This window comes from Lodderomyces elongisporus, chromosome 6 (genome assembly GCF_030384665.1).
Source record: "Lodderomyces elongisporus chromosome 6, complete sequence".
In the NCBI taxonomy this organism is placed as follows: Eukaryota; Fungi; Ascomycota; class Pichiomycetes; order Serinales; family Debaryomycetaceae; genus Lodderomyces; species Lodderomyces elongisporus.
Genome location: NC_083678.1, coordinates 980,969 through 1,002,540, shown reverse-complemented (window position 1 = coordinate 1,002,540; position 21,572 = coordinate 980,969). Strand labels below are relative to the sequence as shown.

General features: G+C 36.9%; 8 protein-coding genes across 8 annotated transcripts; 6 read left to right on the top strand and 2 right to left on the bottom strand. All coding sequences in view use genetic code 12, as the record gives it.

Moving 5' to 3' along the window:
- Nucleotides 1–181: 181 nt before the first annotated feature.
- HER2 (Trimeric GatFAB AmidoTransferase(AdT) complex subunit) lies at nt 182–1,675 on the bottom strand (the record flags this gene model as incomplete). The annotated part of the gene is made up of 1 exon (XM_001524950.2): nt 182–1,675. One exon carries the CDS (start codon nt 1,673–1,675, stop codon nt 182–184), a length of 1,494 nt encoding a protein of 497 aa, XP_001525000.2.
- Nucleotides 1,676–2,130: 455 nt separating this feature from the next.
- MES1 (methionine--tRNA ligase mes1) lies at nt 2,131–4,398 on the top strand (the record flags this gene model as incomplete). The annotated part of the gene is made up of 1 exon (XM_001524949.2): nt 2,131–4,398. One exon carries the CDS (start codon nt 2,131–2,133, stop codon nt 4,396–4,398), a length of 2,268 nt encoding a protein of 755 aa, XP_001524999.2.
- A 577-nt stretch (nt 4,399–4,975) lies between these two features.
- Nucleotides 4,976–6,226, top strand: NPT1 (nicotinate phosphoribosyltransferase; the record flags this gene model as incomplete). The annotated part of the gene is made up of 1 exon (XM_001524948.2): nt 4,976–6,226. One exon carries the CDS (start codon nt 4,976–4,978, stop codon nt 6,224–6,226), a length of 1,251 nt encoding a protein of 416 aa, XP_001524998.2.
- A 689-nt stretch (nt 6,227–6,915) lies between these two features.
- Nucleotides 6,916–9,036, top strand: PVL30_004851 (uncharacterized protein; the record flags this gene model as incomplete). Its single annotated transcript, XM_001524947.2, has 1 exon — nt 6,916–9,036. One exon carries the CDS (start codon nt 6,916–6,918, stop codon nt 9,034–9,036), a length of 2,121 nt encoding a protein of 706 aa, XP_001524997.2.
- A 1,425-nt stretch (nt 9,037–10,461) lies between these two features.
- On the top strand, nt 10,462–12,781 carry PVL30_004850 (uncharacterized protein; the record flags this gene model as incomplete). Its single annotated transcript, XM_061119623.1, has 3 exons — nt 10,462–10,465; nt 10,520–10,527; nt 12,509–12,781. The coding sequence occupies 3 exons, from the start codon at nt 10,462–10,464 to the stop codon at nt 12,779–12,781; spliced, it is 285 nt and encodes a 94-aa protein (XP_060975606.1).
- Nucleotides 12,782–14,827: 2,046 nt separating this feature from the next.
- PVL30_004849 (uncharacterized protein) lies at nt 14,828–16,516 on the bottom strand (the record flags this gene model as incomplete). Its single annotated transcript, XM_001524946.2, has 1 exon — nt 14,828–16,516. The coding sequence occupies one exon, from the start codon at nt 16,514–16,516 to the stop codon at nt 14,828–14,830; it is 1,689 nt and encodes a 562-aa protein (XP_001524996.2).
- Nucleotides 16,517–17,116: 600 nt separating this feature from the next.
- Nucleotides 17,117–17,824, top strand: PVL30_004848 (uncharacterized protein; the record flags this gene model as incomplete). Its single annotated transcript, XM_001524945.2, has 1 exon — nt 17,117–17,824. One exon carries the CDS (start codon nt 17,117–17,119, stop codon nt 17,822–17,824), a length of 708 nt encoding a protein of 235 aa, XP_001524995.2.
- Nucleotides 17,825–18,470: 646 nt separating this feature from the next.
- Nucleotides 18,471–20,327, top strand: MSM1 (methionyl-tRNA synthetase; the record flags this gene model as incomplete). Its single annotated transcript, XM_001524944.2, has 1 exon — nt 18,471–20,327. One exon carries the CDS (start codon nt 18,471–18,473, stop codon nt 20,325–20,327), a length of 1,857 nt encoding a protein of 618 aa, XP_001524994.2.
- Nucleotides 20,328–21,572: the final 1,245 nt, after the last annotated feature.

The window sequence follows — 21,572 nt, the reverse complement described above, 5'->3', positions numbered from 1 at the left end:
CTCCTTGTTTTTCATTTTTTCCCCCTTTTTTTACGCAGAGTTTGAATTTAGAGCAAAAGTTCGGGTTTATAGAGTTACCGTGTATAGATCTGAAAACATTTAGTTTCTATCCTTAAATACAAAATGTTTTACAAAAGAATGGATTAGCTAAAAATACATTTGTGCATATGTTATTGATTGATCAATTTTGTTCTAATAATTTGGCAGCCTGAAGCACCAGTGCATCATCTCCAAATTGTCCCATAAGTTGAATACCAACTCCATCGAACGGCATTGATATGGTTGGTATACCAACAAGCGATGCAGGAACTGTGAAAACATCGTTGACGTACCCGTTGAGTATACTCTCTTTATCCTGACTCAAGTACTCCTCTACCGTTGGCGCAACATCCATAGCTGTTGGACAAACCATCAAATCGCACAATTGCTCGCTCGGTTTCTTTTTGCTGGCATCACAAAGTAAAGGATGCTCATTGGTAAAAAATGACGAAAAATCTTGTGCAAGTTTCTCACGCACTTCGTTTGCCATCATATAGTATGCGGCAGATTCTGAACTCAAAGTATAGTTCCCCAAAATGATCCGTCGTTGCACTTCTTTACCCAAAGATTCGGTTCTATTTTGGAAAATCAAACGCATTAGATCCTGTTCGTGGTTTTCAGGCGTCTCTGCGGTATACCCATACCTCGTACCATCATATCTGGCTAAATTAGAAGCAGCCTCGGATGTAGCTATTGTATAATATGCTGGAAGAGCTTTGCAAATGCTTCGTAAATTAATGCTAATGACTTTATGCCCCAAACTTGCAAATTTGTCTAATGCCTCGCTCCATTTTTCTCGCACAGTATCAGACAACTCACGCATTACAAATTGTTCTGGAACACCAATCACAAATTTTCGGGACTCATCTTGACCGTCACTCACAGATTGAATCTTGCTTCTCACTTCAACAGGTAAAGAGGTTGGATCTTTCTCGTCAAAACGGTTAACTACATCGTAAACTCTCTGCACAATATCAACTTTTCTTGCCAATATACCAACAGTATCCAATGTTTGCGCATACGGAATTACTCCCCACCTTGAAATTCTCCCATACGTAGGTTTAAACCCAATAACATTACAATATGCCGCGGGCAAACGTACGGATCCACCAGTATCTGTACCCAACGCAAAATCGGAAAGTGCTTCTCCAACTTCTTCTCCTACCCCCACTTCCTTCTCACTGTTACTCTTTTCCTTTGCATTAGGTATGCATACTGCAGCAGCTGAGCCACCCAGTGATCCTCCAGGTACGGTACCTGGTCTAAACGGGTTGACTACATCTCCATAGTAGGAATTGCGATTCGCTGAGCCCATTCCAAACTCATCTAAATTTGCTTTTCCAATACACGTAGCACCCTCTCGCGAAAGCAATTCCACTACAGTTGCATCGAAAGGAGATTTGTAGTTATAGAGAGCATGAGATGCTGCCGTACTGTTGGTATTGCGGGTGACTATATTGTCCTTGCATGCGTACGTGAGATTACTCAAAGATGGTGAAGATTGTGCTTTTCCAGATTCATTCAACGTTAAAAGTTTCGGCTCAATTCTTTGCTGTGAAATAAGACAATTGAATTTGTCTGGGTGATGTGATTGTCGCAGTCCATAAAAGCGAATGTGTTGTCTTAATTGCCTCATCACTGAAACTGTAATTCTATAGTGACTATAGAGTTTGTACGTGAATATTATTATGGTGACTGGTGCTTAATCAAAAATAAAATATATAAATAAATAAACTATAGCAAGGTAAAGTAATGTATAAATGTTTTATGGGTAGATTTGCCTTTTTGGCACTTGTGTTGTTGTGTGGCTGCGAATCACTCGCGAAATCTCTAGCAAAATCTCAAGCAACAAAAGTATTTCAAAAGATGAAGATGAAGAAAAGAGAGAAAGAGAAGGAAGGAAGAAAGGAAAAAAAAAATATATAAATGTATAGAAAAAGTACGTTACAGCGTTAATACTCTAACTTCTGACTCATATCCCACCGTAAATATTATTATTTATATACCGTTTTGTTTTTGCCCTAAATACCATATCCACCATATCCACCACCATTACCACCGCTGCACCAAGTTAACTAAATAAACAGAACAATGAGTTTGGAGTTGTTTGGAGCTAAAAGAAGCTCGCTTAATAACTTTGTGAAAAATTTGAAATTGAGTGTAGCTGCTGCAGTTTACAAGCCAGACTTGAAAGTAGAATTATCACCAGAAACTGAAATCAAGGATGTGTTGCTCAGAGACAAAAAGAACGCTGCTTTCCAATTAACTGAGCCAAACGCTATTGTTAAATACTTGGCTGATGACTTTACAAATGAGGAGTTGATCAAATTTGAAGAAACAGTTTTGTATAAGGCATTGATTTCAAACAAAAGAGAATCATTGAATGACATTGAGCTCAAATTACCCGAATCCGTCAAACTTACACCAGCACAAATTATTCTTTTTGCTAGTGTTTATCCTAGATTTGAAGGAGATGAAAAGTCAGCTCCCAAATGGTTTACCGAGTTTGCACAAGATGAGAAAGTAGCATCAGGTATCAAGCATGCGTTATCCATCTCTAAGCTCGAAAGACGCAAGGAGACAAATACTGGTGCTCAGAACCTTGTTAAGGACCATCTCGTTAAGAGTCAAGCCGATAGAATTTTGCCAAAAGCTGATGAACGTAATATCTTGATCACATCAGCATTACCTTATGTGAACAATGTTCCACACTTGGGAAACATTGTTGGTTCAGTTTTGAGTGCCGATATCTATGCAAGATACGCCAAGAACCGTAACTACAATGCTATTTTCATTTGCGGTACTGATGAGTATGGTACTGCTACCGAGACCAAAGCATTGGAGGACGGTGTCACTTCTCAGCAATTGTGTGACAAGTACCACAAGATCCATAAGCAAGTGTACGATTGGTTCGATATAGGATTTGACTATTTTGGAAGAACAACCACCCCATTGCAGACCGAGATTGCTCAGGATATTTTCAAAAAATTGGATAAAGGTGAGTATTTGGAGGAGAAGACTACAGAGCAATTGTATTGTGAACATCACCATTCCTTTTTGGCAGACAGATTTGTTGAAGGTATTTGCCCCAAGTGTGGTTATGAAGATGCAAGAGGTGACCAGTGTGACAAGTGTGGTCAACTCTTGGATCCTTTAGAATTGATTGAACCAAGATGTAAAGTTGATGGAACAAAACCAATCGTGAAGCCTTCAACTCATATTTACCTCAAGTTGAATGAATTAGAAACACCTTTAAAGGAATGGGTTGACGTTTCAAGTGAAAAGGGGGCTTGGTCGAAAAACTCCAAAACCATTACAAACTCGTGGATTAAACAGGGTCTTGAACCTAGATGTATCACCAGAGATTTGAAATGGGGAACACCAGTGCCTCGTCCAGGATACGAGGATAAAGTATTGTACGTTTGGTTTGATGCCACTATCGGGTACGTTTCCATTACAGCTAATTATTTCAAATCCATCGATGAATCATCTGTTGATAACTGGCAGAAGTGGTGGAAGAATCCAGAGAATGTTGATTTGTACCAATTTATGGGTAAGGATAATGTTCCTTTCCACACTGTGGTGTTCCCAGCTTCACAGATTGGTACCGGCGATAACTGGACCAAACTTCACCATTTGAGTACTACTGAGTATTTGCAATACGAAGGCGGTAAATTCTCGAAATCCAGAGGTGTTGGGGTCTTTGGAAACAACGCCGAGGAAACCGGTGTGCCTGCAAGTGTTTGGAGATACTATCTTGCATCCAGTAGACCTGAAACCAGTGATGCTCACTTTTCATGGGACGACTTTGTCACCAAGAATAACAGTGAGTTGTTGGCAAACTTGGGTAATTTTGTTAATCGTATTGTTAAATTTGCTATTGCCAAGTACAATGGTGTATTACCACAGTATGACACCAAGAACATTCCCAACTATGATCAGTTCCTTACAGACATTAACACGCTTTTGGGAACATACATCAAGAATATGGAAGCAGTAAACTTAAGAAAAGGATTGGAAACGGCAATGCTTATCTCTTCAAGAGGCAACCAGTTCTTACAAGAAAACAAATTGGACAATACCTTGTACAACGAATATCCTGACAAGTCAGACGCTGTTGTTGCTATTGGCTTGAACTTGGTCTACTTGGTGAGTGCGGTTATTTCTCCATTTATGCCAGACACAACCAAGAAAATCAACGAAATCTTGAATGCCCCAGCATTATCTATAACCGATACATTTATTCCAATCTTGTTACCAGGCCACCACATCGGTCAAGCACAGTACTTGTTTACAAGAATCGACGAGAAGAAGATTGCCGAATGGAGGGCCTTGTACGGAGGACAACAGAAGAAGTGATTAATTGCAAAATAAATTCTGTATAGAGCTGTATAGAAAGGCGTAAATATACATATACACATATATACATATACATATATACATAGGTATATATATTTGCAATGACCAAGATAATTAATCCAAAACCCGATCAAGTCTTTATACTTCTGAAATTTGTCTGTGCAAACCTAGGATCAAGGACTAATTCCATTTCCAAATGTGATCCAAATTGACGACTTTGTAGCTGAATGGTTTCAATTGACAAAACAAGTGTATACCAAAAATAGTATAAGGAATTAACAGTAGATAGTCTTGTCCCACGTTTTTTTGTTTTGTTTAATGTTATTTTATTTATTTAATATTTAATTTTACTTTCTAACTTTATTGTATTAATTTTCCGTGGTTTTTTTTTTTCTCTCTTTCCTTCTACACACGCAATATCCTAATCGAAAAGTATGTTACTTGATAATAAACAATGTTAAAAACAAAAAGAACAAAAAACGAAAAAAAAACAGATAAAGATTAAACAACAAACAAACAAACAGCCTTTACAAACCATCTAACAACTTTTTTTTTCGAAAAACATTAGACCAATACCATGATAGAAACAATCGAGCCAGTGATTACATCGCTTTTAGATACGGATCTTTACAAAATCTTTATGCATGCTGCAGTATTTAAACATTTCCCAAATATTCCAGTGAGGTACAAATACACTAACCGTACTCCAGAATTGCAGCTCAATGCACCTGCAATTAATTGGCTCAAGCAGCAAGTTGAATATTTGGGTGAGCTTGAATTTTCTGTGAAGGAAATAGAATATCTTAGAAAGACTCTACCCCAGTTATCGGATGAATACCTTGCCTATTTACAAACATTTAAACTTGATCCTCGATCGCAGATCAAATACATAGAATCCGATAATGGTGATTTTGCGTTGGAAATTGTTGGAAATTGGGACCAGACAATTCTTTATGAAATCCCACTTTTGGCGTTGGTATCGGAAGCATATTTCAAGTATGTTGATACCGATTGGGATTATTCGGGGCAATACGAGCTAGCCAAAAGTAAGGTTTTGGATCTAATCTCAAATGGGTGCAGCTTTAGTGAGTTTGGAACTCGTAGAAGAAGATCCTTTAAGACTCAGGAGATTGTAGTTGATGCCATTAAAGAGGTATTTGAAGAAACACACTCCAAGCACATTGCTGGGACTTCAAACGTGCTTTTGGCCATGCAAAAAAATTTAGCCCCCGTAGGAACAGTGGCACATGAATGGTATATGGGAATTGCTGCAATTACTCAAAACTACAAAAGAGCCAACACCACAGCAATGGACTATTGGTTAGACACTTTTGGAAAGCAGTATGCCGGATTGGCTCTAACAGATACTTTTGGGACAGACAATTATCTTGAGCAATTCAAGAGCCCGTATGCAGAAGTATACGCTGGAGTGAGACAAGACTCAGGTGACCCAGTGCTTTATGCTGAGAAAATGGCCAAGCACTATAAAAGCTTAGGACTCAAAGACAAAGTTATCTGCTTTAGCGATTCTCTCAACATTGAAAAATGCTTGGCTTATAAGCAAAAAGCCGATGAATTGGGCTTGAAGTCGACGTTTGGTGTTGGCACATTCTTTACAAATGATTTTCAAAATAAAATGACAAGAAAAAAGTCACAACCACTAAACATAGTTATTAAGTTGAAAGAAGCCAATGGGCAGCATTGTATCAAGATTAGCGATAATGTTGGAAAAAACATGGGGGACAAAGAGACAGTAGAAAAGGTCAAGAAAGAATTGGGATACGTAGAGAGGACATGGGAAGAAGGAGATGAAGCACATAGATGGTGAAATTGCGGAAAACAAAATACCTTCTCACTGAAGTTATTTATCAATTATTTATCAACTTTATTTATCAATTTATTTATAGATGAGAAATCTTATAAAATTTCTTTAATCTTTATCTATATATGATGTCATTGTGAATAAAACTGTATTTGATATAAGTGTTTTTGAAAAAGACTGATTGTTGTACTTCAGTAATAGTTTAAAAAAATGTTGAATACACTGTTTTTTTGCTACAGCAGCAATGTATGAGACCAAGCAAAGGAGCTTGGAGCAAGGAACGAGCAGTCAAAAAGGAAAAATTCAAAAAAAAAATCAACATTTCTGACGAGTTCCAGTCACGTGATGGTTGCAAAAAATGGGACATATATAGATGCATGTATGTATATTTATATATACACACTCATTTATATATTTTGTGTGTGGATGTACTGGGTGGGGTGTTCAAGAAAGGATAAGTATCAACAAAACAAAAATACATCAATATATATATATATATATATATATATATATATGTACTTGTTGTTCTTTGTCGTTAGCTTTTTAAATTTCCACACTCTTTGTTTTTCCCTTATTCTTCCCCCCTTTTCCTTACCTTTCAACTTTTTATATATATATTTTTTTCATTAAATTTTATTCACTTTTCCTCAATTTAGTTGGTTTCCTATTTTTTAAGCATTCATAGAATATTGTCAATGGTATCGGTAAAAAGCCCTATTAGTGTGTTTCTCAATGAATTGGAAATACTAAACAATCAGTTACTTTCAAATAGTTCCCAGTCTATACGCAAGATTGCGTTTAGTAAATTGAACACGAGTCTTGATGTTTTGACGATACAGACTCTGGCAACGATGGAGGATATCGCAACCTTAAAAAATCAGATGGAGTTGTTGTTTCAGATGGTATACAACAAAGATTACAGCAGTAACGAAGATAAGATGAATTGGTTTTGCATCAATTTGTTTTTGAATCCATTTGTTAGACATCATCATGGAGATCTTATCAAACTATTTTGGCCACTATTGCTTCGCATTGTCATTGTTCAAACAGAAGAAATTACCAGTCTTTATAAATTGATTGACGACGCATTGGATTATTATTCATACTCTAGCTGGCTTAGTTCAAAAATATTGTTATCAATGAGTGAGGATATCCATATGCTGTTGGTAATTTCACAAGCCATCGACAGCAGAGACAATTTGGCCAAATTTCACAAACTCTTGAATGCCAATAGGAGCTTTTCAACATTGATCACTTTGATTGAGCTCTTTGTTGCGCTTGGTTTAAAAGAGACTTTTTTACCAAATTTAACAGAACCATATATCAAGTATATCTACACATTCAACCCAAAGTTTAAAAACCTTATTCAATGTGCGGTGACGTGCAAGGCCATGAAGATGTCTGGCGACACTTGTTATTTACAACCCATAAATAAACAATTGTTGAATCTTTGGACTTATATTGGATCCCAAATTTATTGCTATCATCTTAATTTGGTGGTTTTTGCAGCATTAGAAACGCATCCCGATAAGATGATCAAAATGAGTTTTGAATGCAGCAAGGAGAGGCAAACGCGGTCAAAGAGCACAATGAAAGAAGTGTTGAAGTCCTTTTCAATTAGGGATCATAGAGGACATTATATTTTTGATACGTCTCTAGATGTAAAAGTTGAGGATATTGTGCATTACAATTGGTTGATTAATTATTTGAAAGCACTTCGTTGTAGAAAAATATCAATCAACACAGCTTTATATGGGGATAACCCAGATTTGAAAGATGTGAAATCAAAGCTGAATTCACCGGTATTTGAAACTTCACGCGATGCCATTTGCAAGCAATACAAACGGAAGCGACCCTTGAATAGAGCAAGATCGCAAGCTCTGAGCAATAATACATTTGATGAAGGCATAAGGAAGAAACAAGCAGCAAACACTGATGTTTTACTTGCTGGACAGCCAAAAAATATGCAAACATTGACGAGTAGTTGCAATGCAATAATGGATGACATGGGTGAAAAAAACGACAAGGGAACAAAGAAATCAGTAAGTGATAAAGAGGTGATGAATTTCTTAATGAAACCTACTGGTACAAAGAAGGATGATTCATTTAGTAAAACTGTTCCAAAAGTTGATGTTCGAGGTCAGGCAAATGATATTGTACAACCAATAGCTAATGATTCATTACCTCAAGGAGAAGTATTGAATAGAGCTTTCAACTCACCGCACATTGGCAACCTAACAAAAGAAGTTCTTGTCGAAACAGAAAAAGGAACAAAAACAAAAACAAAAACAGAAATAGGAACAGGAACAGGATCGGGGTTGCGGTTGGGGTTGGAACTGAAGTTGAGTTTCGAGAGTATTGATCTGGAGTCAGAGAATATCAAAGCTCCAAAAGTGGTACACCGTAGCAGAATTGTTGATACACAAGCTCTTATGTCACCCAAATTTAAAACATCAACTCCTACTCAAGCCAATAATAGCGGTATTGCAAGTGCTGACGGCGAAGACGAGATTACCGATTTCCCTGATACTACAGCAAAGACATCGGTTGAGGATCAAGGGTCTCCTCGAGTCAAGCCATTGGAACCCATTGGTGCAATAGATGCAATGGATCCGATGAATGTAATGCATCAAAGTTTAAAGTTGTATTCAGCAAACTTGATTAACAAATTGAAGCTATTGGAATACAAAACATTAACTAAACGAAATGAATTGCAAGATGAGTTGGATCGAGAGTTTCTCAAGCTTGAAAAAGCGCAATGTGAAAAACTAAAGCAGATTCAAGAGTATTGTGCCGAGGAGTTGGCAAAGATTTGAAAAGAGTAGTTTGACCCAGGTGTATGTATATTTTTTTGATATTATTTGATATTCCTTTGTATTATCTTGACTTTCAAACCTTTGACTTTGGAACCTCTCTTCTTTACTAATTCTCTTCTAATCACACACCCACACACCCACACACACCACTTCAGAGTTTAGCATTCCCGTATACTTTTACAAAGATTTATCCGAATGAATGGGTCGATAATCTCGGCCATACTTGAGCGTAAGAAACATAGAATAGTAACGAAAAAAATTGACAAGAAAATTAATAGAGTCGAAAAAACAAAAAATGGAGCCGATCCTGGCTCAACGATTACCAATCGTACAGACTGCACACATATTGGTCTGACATCATATCTTTTCCTTGTGCAATACACACATAAATATATAATTAAATATATGATATTTTGCTTTTACTATTTAAAATACAAACTTGTCATCTTGTTGCATTATTACTGGCTTGAAAAACGCGTTTACCTTAAAATAGATGACAATGTTCACTCACTTTGAATGAATTATTCATTAAACTTGGCGAGAAGAGAAGACGAAAGGGGAAGAAGGAGTAAGAAGAACGCAAAAAAAGAGGGGGAGAAGGGGGAGACACTAAAGTGTCAGAACCATATAATCAATGTAAATTTTTGACATATACACATATGATTGAGTAGCAAAAAGATGATTTCGCTTTTCAATACCAAATTTGGTGATTCAACCCCGAAGTCATCCATTAAGAAGACAAAATGTTCCTATATATTTTGTGCTTGTGCAGTTCCTTAAATGAAATATAAAGCCTCAAAAAAGAACTCTTAAAAAAAAGAAAAAAGAAAATGTACAAAACTTGCGATGAAATATCCTTCGGGTATACCAAATAAATACTTTGTCGATATTTGTTGTGAATTTATTGTAGAGTTTGGCATGACATTTTATTGGTTTTTTTTATTGTTTTATATATATATATATTTAGCTATTTTGTCATGAGGAAATAAAGACAAATACAAAAACATAAGGATTAAATCATATGAGCAAGAGTCAAGAATACAATAGGTGAAATGTTTTGGTTATTGTCTTTACACGTGCATGCATGAAAATCACAAGGTTTGTGGTGGGTTAGTAGTCGAATGGATTGTGTACTTGCCAGTACTTTATACATGTATAAATACATGTATACATATATTGGGATAATACTCCCTCGGAATGGCTCGATGTATTAGTAATGGGTGTCTAGGAGTAGGTTACGTAAAACCCCGGGGAATCTCTCGTTCTCCTTTTAATTTTAATTTTTTTATTTTTTTTCTTTTTTGGTTTTACTTCTTCCCCACATGTCACAGTGTGACACACACTGGACGCTCTGTGCCCTTGTTTCCGCTAAGTGAATATTTGGAGAATATTGCACGACATGGGAAACTTGAAACTTCAAACGAGATGAGTTAATATAAATAGGAACGAGAAGTGGTAAAATTAACTTATCACTATTATATAGAAATATCGGTTAAATACAGAATTTATACGGTCAACTACATTGAACACAAATCACTAGGTGATTGTGCAGAGTGTATACTCTCACGATTCTCCTTACTAGTGACTTTGTATGAGACAATTTACTCTCTTAACTTATGAGCATTGAGACCTTTATAGGTGCGATCATTGACAATTACACTTAGTTGGAATATAGCCTATCAAGTCACGAACTCAAACCGCTGGTATCGGTGAGCTACCAGCTCAAACCGATGCTCAGCAGTCGTACACTTGTCACTTGTGACAGTGCTATGCGACAGAATGGCGACCAGAGTGAGGAAACTCAAATCCTTGCAAATCATGTTGTTTGAATGATTTGATATGGTTACCTAATATTTCAAGTAATTGATACTTTGATTGAGGCTACTGTTAAGCAGTATTGTCGACCAGGATATTGAATGATCTAGACATTTCAATACCTTGGCTTTTCAACACTTGGTCAATATCATTTATGAGAAGGACCTGTGGAAGAGAAAATCTCTTATCCACGAATTAATAGCTTCACTGTTGTGAACTATAGTTTAAAGGAGGAGCTACTCCTCATTGGAGAACTGCGCGAGTTTAGTCCAATGAAACAATATGCATCGTGGTCTTCGGAACGTATCCGAGACTACACCAGAAAATATCAAATAGCGTATACTGTCAACACTTTATGATGGAATATTCACCCATCAGTTGACAGAGGGCGAAGGTTGTAGACGTTAGACAGAGTGCAACTATAGACCGAATAGAGTCGTGTCTGCCGACTTGGCTATAATTGAATGCTGTACATGAAATGCCATGGCGTCGAAAAGTACCGAATATTGCACGGGTATGTGGCTACCCTCACAGTGGTGCAAATATCGTGGAAAATAGTTATTTAGAGGTAATGACCACATCCCAAATCAGGGTTTATATCTCAAAAGTGACTCACCAGTCTCTGCAGCTATGGTGAGGCCGTTAAAGCAGAGTTTAGGAGTTACCATTATCATTTCTCGCCTAGATATGGTGACCGCAGGCTAAACAAACTAAACGGCATTTATGGTGAGAAGATACACCTTTCAAAAACGACGGAAAAGGTAGCTGCCGTGGGATGAAGTTCCCGAAAGGATTTAACCAACTAAGCTTATTGAAACCTCAGTGTTTCGGGTGAGACGATACACCTTTCAAAAACGACGGAAAAGGTAGCTGCCGTGGGATGAAGTTCCCGAAAGGATTTAACCAACTAATTTCATGAAACCTCAGTGTTTCTACAGGACGCTCTATTAGTCGATTACTGGATTCGCGGAATCATTGTGTTACTATTTTAGGGGACTTACATTTGTGATCTTAAATATTTTGTCGACAATATTTAAGAAAATGAGGTTCAGACGCACGACCAGTCGATGATGAAAAAATTTTCACTTCGTTCGATGAGGTCACCGACAAATAAACCTAACTCTCACGATGCGAAAGAAAAAATTTGAATCCCAAAAATTAATTGAGCAAAAATCCTTAATAATATGGAACGAAGGGTTTTCCTAGCATTTATCCTTTCACCAATTAAAATCCCAAATATAACATCATTATTGCATCAAAGTCCAGAATCACGCTTGAAGAAAGTGACAAGGGACGAGTGACAAACAACGAAGGATTGAATTGATCACAGTTGATGACGTTCATGTATATTTGGTGTACGCAGCCAATACCCGATCTGCGAAAAAGGTAGTAAAGGATTGGGCTTCAAAAAATACCCCTGTCCCCAGTGTGTTAAAATCTACTCGAAATAAATTGAGAGCTGACAAGGTGAAGCAGCTACTCAATGAAGTAGTCAGACAGCGACAGGAGGCTGAAGTAATGCGTCGCGAAAGCGCACCTCGTCCTGACATAGATCAAACTATGCAGGATTCTCGACGAGACTTAGAGTCTAAGTCTCTGTCAACCGGAGATCATTCTCCAAACCCTTGACTCGCATTTACCACTCCTGGAACTCCAGTTTCCCAAGGAAAGCATGGAAGTAGATCTGGGTTACGAATACGAAGAGCCTGACGCATCTGATGCTAGGTTCGATCCCTCTGCACGGGCAATGAATAAGGAATTAGAAGACCTAGCCATGGAGGAGGTCGTAAATCCAGATGAAGAACTTAAGTCATTCTATTCCGGAGGCGAAGGGAATAGAAATGAACCTGTTCCTACATCACATGAGAGTGGCAATATGCAGAGTCAAATATTAGAAATTAGAAAAGCATATTTATGCGAACGATCCTGACACGAACGAATCAATGCAGGACGTAGATTTAGCATTGTGTGTGGACCATACTACAGTACGCGAACGTATTGGGCTCACACCGCAATATTTGGTTTTTGGATTTGAAGGTATTCATTTGTCACAAACGTTGATGAGAACATTTCCCTTATTATTCGATAGAATTTCAGGAAATTGTCGAAACCTTTTGTTGCCGCTCCGCTCATCATTTAATAGGTAAGTTTTTGCTTTGCAGGGGAGGGGAGGCCACAACGGTTATCATCATATTGTACAGTTATTTTACCTCAAATCAATATTTTTCCAAAGTTCAACTGAAATTAGGCCGTATCTTTCATCTGACTTTGAAGGGGGGAAGATGTCACAGTGTGACACACACTGGACGCTCTGTGCCCTTGTTTCCGCTAAGTGAATATTTGGAGAATATTGCACGACATGGGAAACTTGAAACTTCAAACGAGATGAGTTAATATAAATAGGAACGAGAAGTGGTAAAATTAACTTATCACTATTATATAGAAATATCGGTTAAATACAGAATTTATACGGTCAACTACATTGAACACAAATCACTAGGTGATTGTGCAGAGTGTATACTCTCACGATTCTCCTTACTAGTGACTTTGTATGAGACAATTTACTCTCTTAACTTATGAGCATTGAGACCTTTATAGGTGCGATCATTGACAATTACACTTAGTTGGAATATAGCCTATCAAGTCACGAACTCAAACCGCTGGTATCGGTGAGCTACCAGCTCAAACCGATGCTCAGCAGTCGTACACTTGTCACTTGTGACAGTGCTATGCGACACCACATTCTGTCCCACTTTCACTCCCCGCTTTAATATCTCTCACTCAGTCACTCATACATACTTGAACACGCATACACATGTAAATAGTAGTATATACACATGTGCATATACATACACATATATATATATATATATATATATAGGGAAGAATTTCTTTATTTTTTCTCCCTGGAACTCAAATCTATTTCACTACTATACCATCAACTATTCAAACTACTCTTTCACTACATTTTGTTCTTTTTATTTAGACTAAACAGCATTTCATATATCTTTCACAACATTCACCAACCACCAACAGATGTCATCATTAGCGTACTTTTCTACTGGCTTTAAAGGACTCCTTGCGGGCTCCATCATCACTCCCATAGTAACTAAATTCATAATTGTGCCACTCTATTTCAACCCGCTGGACACAATGAAAGAAATCCATTATATACAACAAGAAATGGAATATGTCGGTTGGAACGTTAGACACTTGCAAGAAGAAAAAGGCTTTTCGGAAGAAGAGTTGTATACCCCCGCCACTTATTACAAGCAAGGTCATTGATTGAAGGAAAAGAGCGGAGAAAAAATAACAACGTGATTAGTTATTTTTAATAGTTAATTAGCTAGTTAGCTAGTTAGCTATTCAACTATTTTATCTGATGGATGATGATTTTTCCCACAGAAGAGACGAAATCAAGTATATTCAAACTAAAGACGAAAAACTAACATTCTAAAAAGGTTGCAGGGAAAAAAAAATTGCATTGCTGGTTCAATTCTTTTTTATATATGTATGCGTGTATTATGACATGCACACGCTACACAAACACTTGTTCGGTTCTTTGTTTATATCAAACTAGAAATTATTATTCTTTTCATATACATAAATATATATATATATATCTAAATATACGTTTGCAAGTTTTCAACAAATCGAATCTAAGTCTTGTACTTTCATTAGAATTGAATATTTTCTAAAATAATAGGTTTGTTTTTGCAGTCCTCTTGCATCTGATTCCAACAAAAATTAACAGATGTTCAAGTTGATTGAAATGGACAAAGAAAAAAGTAGACAAGAGAATTGAAACCAGACTTGCAGTTAGAGCACGCCACAGCAGATGTAAAATGCTACGACTATCCCAATTTCCTTATATTAAATATTGAGAAGCAAAAATTACTAAATGTTTAAACGTTTAAATGCTCAAATGTTACAATGTTCAAACGTGTAAATGGGCAATTACTTCGGGCCTTGCTCCCTATTTCATCAACATCTCGACAACTTGCTTAACACTTAGCCTCTTGATATCAGTGTATGTTTGTCCCGTACCAACAAACAATATCGGTACTTTAGTAGCCATAACCATATTGATCATTGTTCCAACCAAGTCTCCCACAGTGTCCACTTTTGAAACAATGAAAAAGTCCAAGCTTCGCTTATTACCAAATGCTTGGTTGAAATTTGTCGCTTGCTCAACAGAATCAGTTCCTACTAGAGCTTCACCAACCATAATAATCTTATTCGGATTGGCGGCATCCCCGAATTTCTTCAATGGCGCCATGAGTTTAGCGTTGGAATGCGTTCTTCCTGCAGTATCAATAAGCACAACATCAAACGCATTGGCTTTGGCATATTCAATTGCCTGCTTAGCAGTTGTCACAACATGGTCACCACCGCCATACCCTTTTTCATATATATCAATCTGAGACTTGTTCGACAAACCAGAATTTAATTGGTTCAAGTTGTTGACATGTACCTTCAACTGTTCCACTGCACCTGAACGAAAAGTGTCACATGCGCATATAAGGACATTCAAATTGTTTTGTAAAAACCAATAGGCCAATTTGGCAAGATTTGTGGATTTCCCAACACCATTAACACCAACCACGGAGATAACGTATGGTCTTCCAGTATTATTCCGCTTGATCTCATAAAGCAAATCAGTAGACACATTCGGTGTCAAAATCTTGGTCAATTCATCAGTCAATGCTTGCTTGAAAATCGTCATTGTTACTTTCTTTCCCGAAAGACGAGCCTTGATCTTATCAATGATTGCTTTTGCAGTTCCCGGAGCAATATTCTTTGAGATCAATTGCTCATAGAATTTCTTGCTCACTTCATCCAAATTGATTGATCCACCAAGGTATGAACTCAATTTACTAAAAAACCCACTTTTCTGACCATTACCATTACCACCAACATCACTGTCACCATCATTTTCATCGTCATCATCAGACGCATTCAAGATCTCATTCAATTCATTGACAAGGACTACGTCGTTGTTCCTCACGAATGCTGCTTCGTTATTAACCTTCATTTCAGGTAAAGTGCCCACAACACCATCTCTAGCATCATTACTCGAAGAAAAATCAAGAGCATTTACATCTGCTCCTGCATCTGTTTCCACCATCGCACCACTGTCATCCCATTTTCTCAACTTTTTCTTTGCCGTTTTTGTCGATTTTGTTGTTGTTGTTGTAGCTGTATTTGTATTTGTATTTGGTGGTGGTGTTTGTTTTCCCAGATTCAATTTCGTAGGCGTAGCAGTACCACTACCTGTTGCAGTATTTTCCTCCCCAACTTGACTTTGCTTGAGTTTCATCAACATGTCGAATTGTAAATCAATTAACTTGCGGAACTTTTCACTATTCAACTCATCATCTTCTTCATATTTGTTATAAGTCTTGTAAACTCCATGCAATGTCAGCCTAATCTTTTCGCTATCAATTGTGCTGATTGCATCAATATATAGTACCACATATACATCTTCCTTGTGGTAACAATAGAACCTCTTGTGGTTTAATGTTTGTGTCGTAAAGTTCTGGTCCAATTGGTTCTGTGTCTCGTCGACTATACTCAGGATAAATTCATTGAATGGGAAAATCTTGCTGTTACTTTGGTATTCTACTCTTCCAGAAGATTTAAAAATTATGAGACACTGCGACATTATGGAAATAAAAATTAGGTAAGGACTAGATAAGGACTAGGTGAGGACTAAATAAGGAAGGGAAAGGAAAGAAAAGAAAGATTGTGTAAAAACCAACAGTTCTTTTGCCTCACTTGTTGAGTTTTCTAAAGAATTAGCCGTTTCGTGTAATTTATCAATGGCGGACCTTTTGAGGAGGTTTTTTTTTTCAATTTTAATTATTATAATTTTTTTTTAGAAAAGAAAATGAAAAAGAATCGAAAAAAACAAAAAAAAAAAAGTGCGATTCAATCACACTACGCGCAAAAACCGATCCATTAGCAATTTTGACCAAGTGGAATTTTACAAAACAATCACTAGTGTAAGCTTTTGATATACACTGTTCCTAATTGATCAATCACATACTCAAGTTAACTAAACTACCAATCCAATAGTTGAATCAACGAACTTATATACAATAAACGAATACACATCTCAGTTTTCTTCTCCTTTGTTTTCTTTTCGTTATTTTCTAACTTCGCCTCTTGCTTAAACAAAACTCAAATAAAAGAAAAAGAAAAAGAATAGAAAAAGAATAGAAAAATGGCTTATTATCAGCAACAGGTGAGCAACCCGCAAAATATGCAATTCTATCAATCAAACTACTCCTACCAACCACAACAATCAGCATCAGCAATTGGAGGTTTGGGTGCTATGGATACTGGTGCTGCGTTTGGTGATGTGAGTGGCTCAATGGGTGGCGGCGAGCTAACTCCAGGGCTCTTTGCTGCTTTTGGTACACTGGGATACCCTGGAGAACCACCTTTATTGGAGGAACTTGGAATCAATTTCCAGCATATCAAATCAAAGACACTTGTGGTACTAAACCCATTGAATAAGGATATTCCAAGTGATATAATGAGTGATTCTGACCTTGCAGGACCAATACTATTTGTGTTGTTATTTGGCACTTTGCTTCTCCTAGCGGGAAAGATCCAATTTGGATACATTTATGGTGTAGGATTATTTGGAATAATCAGTTTACATTACTTGTTTAAGTTTATGAGCAATGATACAACTATAGACTTGGTAAGATCAGCTTCAGTGATTGGATACTGCTTGTTACCATTAGTGTTGATAAGTGTCTTGGGTGTGGTGACTAGTTTGGACAACTTGTTGGGTTACAGTCTCAGTGCTTTTGCAGTATTATGGTGCACTTACTCAGCTAGTGGATTCTTTGTCTCAGTCTTGAAGTTGCACAACGTAAGACCTTTAATTGCTTATCCATTGTGCATGTTCTACTCGGTTTTTGCATTAATGGCTATATTTGTCGAAAAGACAGAGATATGAAGAAAGCAAAGACCTTGAACCACCCAATTTCACCATTCTCGACTTCCTATTTTCTATTTCCAATTTCCAATTTCCGATTTCCAATTTCCAATTTCCAATATCCAATATCCAATATCCAATTTCCTTTTTTTTTCTGCTTTTTTATTTTTTTCATGGAAAGTAGTACTGTTTATATAGATAATTATTGATAAGTATATGAATGTGGAAAAATAAGTCGCAAAGCCTGTAGCTTCAAGCTTGTATCGTAAAATCTGAAACTTTACAATTAAACGTCTGTTTCACTTAGTTGATAGTTGTTAGGATATTCTGGAGCAAGTTTCAATGAATCTGTGCAGAGGCCGAGGTCGGCGTGTATGTGAGTGTGTGAGAGTTTGTGTGTGTAGAGAAAGGAAGGACGGTTTGGTTGAAAGAGAGACAACTCGAGTGTCTTTGTATGGTATTGGTGTAAAATCAAATCGTGGCACCACGCGAGTCTCACTGAAAACTTGCAAAAAAGATATAGCTACCAAACTAGAATCGAGTCTAATAAAACTGAATACTGCAACTAGCACCACCATTAGCATCACCATTACTACCTCCACCATCATAATTACCACACCATTTTTCTGGCAAAGAAAATACACGCCACTATTACGAAACAGGATAAATGATGGCTACACTACGATGCATGACCCCATGCTTCAAAAGATTTCAATCTACAAAACCACTCTACGTGACCACTCCAATTTTTTATGTCAATGCTGCGCCGCATATTGGACACTTGTATTCGATGTTAATTGCAGACACTCGGTGTAAATGGGAAAAATTGGACCCAAAGAAAAGTTCATACATGCTCACGGGGACCGATGAACATGGCCTTAAGATACAAGTTGCAGCAGCCAAACAGGGTATCGATCCAAAACAACTAGTGGATAAAGTTTCGGGGAATTTCAAAGACTTGTGTGCAAATTCTGATGTTACATACGACCGATTCATTCGAACTACCGACGATGATCATGTCAAAGTGACCAAATATTTTTGGAAACTAATGGAAGAGAAAGGGTATATATACAAAGGATCACATAGTGGATGGTACTGCGTTAGTGATGAAACTTTTTACCCAGAAACGGCGATCGAAGAAGTTGAAAGGGATGGCAAAATTATCAAAATCTCCACGGAAACCAAAAATGAAGTTGTGTTTGAAGAAGAGACAAACTATTTCTTTAAGCTTTCTGCATTTCAAGATCAATTGATCCAGTTCCTTAAAGAGAATCCAAATTGGATTAAGCCAAAGCATAGATATGATTTTATCTTGAACGAGTTGCTCAACTCGCCATTAGAAGACTTATCAATCTCAAGACCAGCAAGCAGGTTAAACTGGAGTATTGCTGTGCCGAATGATGAATCTCAAAAAATATATGTTTGGTTTGATGCGTTGTTAAATTATTTAACAGCAACTGGGTTCCCCAAACAATTCCAAAGTGACGGTGTCACCAAGGTTGGTACCAGTAATAATAGTGGTGGCAGCAACAACAACAAAGAAAATAACAAAAACAACGAAAACAACGAAAACAATGAAAACAATGAAAACAATGAAAACATCAGTAGCGAAAGTTTTCAAACACCCCCACTGAATATTTGGCCAGCAACGCATATTATTGGTAAGGACATTATAAGATTTCATTGTATATATTGGCCAATTTTTCTCATTGCAGCAGGTATTGAATTACCCAAGGAAGTCATTGTTCATTCTCACTGGTTAAGCGATGGAGTAAAGATGAGCAAAAGTTTGGGCAATGTGATCAAACCCAAAGATATTCTTGACTACTATGGAATTGATCCTGTACGGTTCTTCTTTATGGAGAACTCAAATATTAGCGACGATTGTAAATATAGTGATGAGCTTATCCATCAGTCGCGTGGTTTGCTTATCAACAAGTACTGCAATTTGATCAATCGTATTAGCTCAACTAGATTTGATATTAGAGGTGGCGTGGAGATGTACCACCAGGGAAAATTTGAAGATATCGACGAATTTGTAAAACAGGAGGCTGGCAATGAGGTGGCTGCTGAAATTCAAAGCTTGATATCCAATTTGAACCAATTATACTCTGTAATGAATGACGAGGTAAAGGAATATAGATACAACCGAGCCATTCAAGCATGGTGGTCGGCTATAAATCAAGCCAATCAAATATTCCAACTTTCACACCCATGGTCTTATGTTTCTGCTATTGCCGATGAGCAAACGCAACAGGAAACGAAAGAAAGTTATCAGAAATTGATCAATTACTATACATTTATCTGTTCAGAATGCGTTAGGATTGCTTCTATCTTGATCCAACCAGTAATGCACGAGTTGTCTGGAATTATATTGGATAGGATGAATGTTGATAAAACGAAAAGAACTAGCGAGTTTGCACGTTTTGGTGCTGATGACCAATATGGCCAACAAGCCAATTCAGGAAAGTTCAAATTGCCTTTACAAAAAATTGATATAAGAATAGCTCCAGAACAGAAATAGTTATACCGCTTGGATATGTGAAAACCTTTTTTTGCATAAATTATATCTAGTTATATATATATATATTCAAATAAGTAGACCGTCTCATGTAAATAAATCAATGCATAGTCATTGGAAAGGATTGTATATCCTTGTTTCAGCGATGCATTACTAATTTATTTATTTATTTATATATATATATATATTCACGTTATAGCTAAAGAGTAACTTGTACCAAAAGTAACATTGAGATAAGATGTTTTTAATAGAATATAGCAAAAGCTACTCTCAGAAACATATGCCATCACACTTGTCAGCATTTACATTTGTGTTTAATGGAAGAACCAATTGAGTATATATTTTTTTTTATAATTTATACATACAAAAGTAGAGAGAAAGGACGACTGTCACGTGACTGGTAATTATTTCCTTTCTTTCTTCCTCATTATCCGAATACAATAGTTATTCTTTGATAGAGAGCAATAACACGAAAAAACAAGGGATTAAGCAGCAAGATTTAAAGAATAAAACTTTTTTCCTTCCTCCCCCTTTTCCCCTTCTGCTGTGCGAGAATGGGGGAAACATTTTCCTTCAACAGTCGAAGAAAAATTGTGGGAGGGGGGGCCGGGAAAAGGGCCGGGAGAGATTACATATACCATGCAGAATTTTTCTGTTTTTCATTTTTTTTTTATCATCTTTTTTTTGGGTGCAAAAATTTAATGGCTGCAAACTGAACAACAGCACAGACTACAGTTGATGTCATTCACCATTTCGATAATGAAAGATGTGTTGCCAGTAAGTGTATTAGTTTTACAGGTGTAAAACCAAAAAACCTAGGAAAGAACAAAAAAAAAATTGTTCTTCTTAGTTATACACAAACTATAGAGAATCCCTAAACATCAAAATGTCAAAACCTTGCTCTTTACTGTATTACTTGAAAAAAAAAATTTGTAGCAGCTGTAACACTTGATCACAAGTAGGAGAAGCTCGAAAAAAAGTTGTTCTCAGTGGGTTTGTTTAAAATTTTTCTGCATTCAGGTGTTTGGTGATGTTGATCCTAGTGCTTAACTATGGGCCAAAAATGCGTGCGCGCACCAAAACAATTCCCACTCCAAAATTCGCACTTATATTTATTCTCAGACAAAAACAATTCTCATAAAAGCAAATGAATTCCATTAAAAAGCTCAAGCTCTATTCAACAACTAAGGATAGAAGGGAAATAGATTAAAGCAATTCAATTTATAATCAAAGATTTCAAAGTCTAGA